This window comes from Priapulus caudatus, unplaced genomic scaffold (genome assembly GCF_000485595.1).
Source record: "Priapulus caudatus unplaced genomic scaffold, Priapulus_caudatus-5.0.1 Scaffold1469, whole genome shotgun sequence".
NCBI lineage: Eukaryota > Metazoa > Priapulida > Priapulimorpha > Priapulimorphida > Priapulidae > Priapulus > Priapulus caudatus.
This window is the reverse complement of record NW_014578530.1, coordinates 33,696-34,270: the sequence shown is the minus strand read 5'-3', so window position 1 is coordinate 34,270 and position 575 is coordinate 33,696. Positions and strand designations below refer to the sequence as shown.

At 38.3% G+C, this 575-nt stretch overlaps 1 protein-coding gene across 1 annotated transcript in view; it reads right to left on the bottom strand.

Annotated features, from left to right (window-relative positions):
- LOC106816733 overlaps positions 1–575 on the bottom strand; it is a gene marked incomplete in the record, with an annotated part of 17,321 nt that overhangs the window by 6,630 nt on the left and 10,116 nt on the right. Inside the window, 1 exon segment of the mRNA XM_014821350.1 lies at positions 227–367. Coding sequence (XP_014676836.1) covers positions 227–367 — 141 coding nt within the window.

The following is a 575-nucleotide window of genomic DNA, read 5'->3' as shown; positions in this document are numbered from 1 at the left end:
AGGAGATATGTTATCAGGAGTGTATTGATACAGGAGATATGTTATCAGGAGTGTATTGATACAGGAGATATGTTATCAGGAGTGTATTGATACAGGAGATATGTTATCAGGAGTGTATTGATACAGGAGATATGTTATCAGGAGTGTATTGATACACTCCTGATGTTATTGGGAATTAACACCAACAACATGGTTTAATTCTTAGAAGAACAAACTTGCATTTTACCTCAACAACTTTAACAGACAGTCCTGTCTCCTGCCCCGCTCTGCAAATTTGTGCAGCACACGCAGTGTTTTTTGCAATCATGCCATTGCTGTAGGCCTCCTCCAAAATGTTTGTCTGTCCAGCAGTTTTCAGTGATGATCGCTGTGGTGGCCGTGTTATTCAAAACATACAGAGTAAAACATGCAGTGATTAATTAAAATTTTAAGCCACAATTTGTAGGGATGTCAAGAAGTGAAACACCGAATGTAACCTAGCTACTATAGTAATGCACATATACATATTAAATGTGTATGTTATATAACTATGTTATGTTATATACCCTCAGTGGCGTCACAAGGGGTGCGCGGAA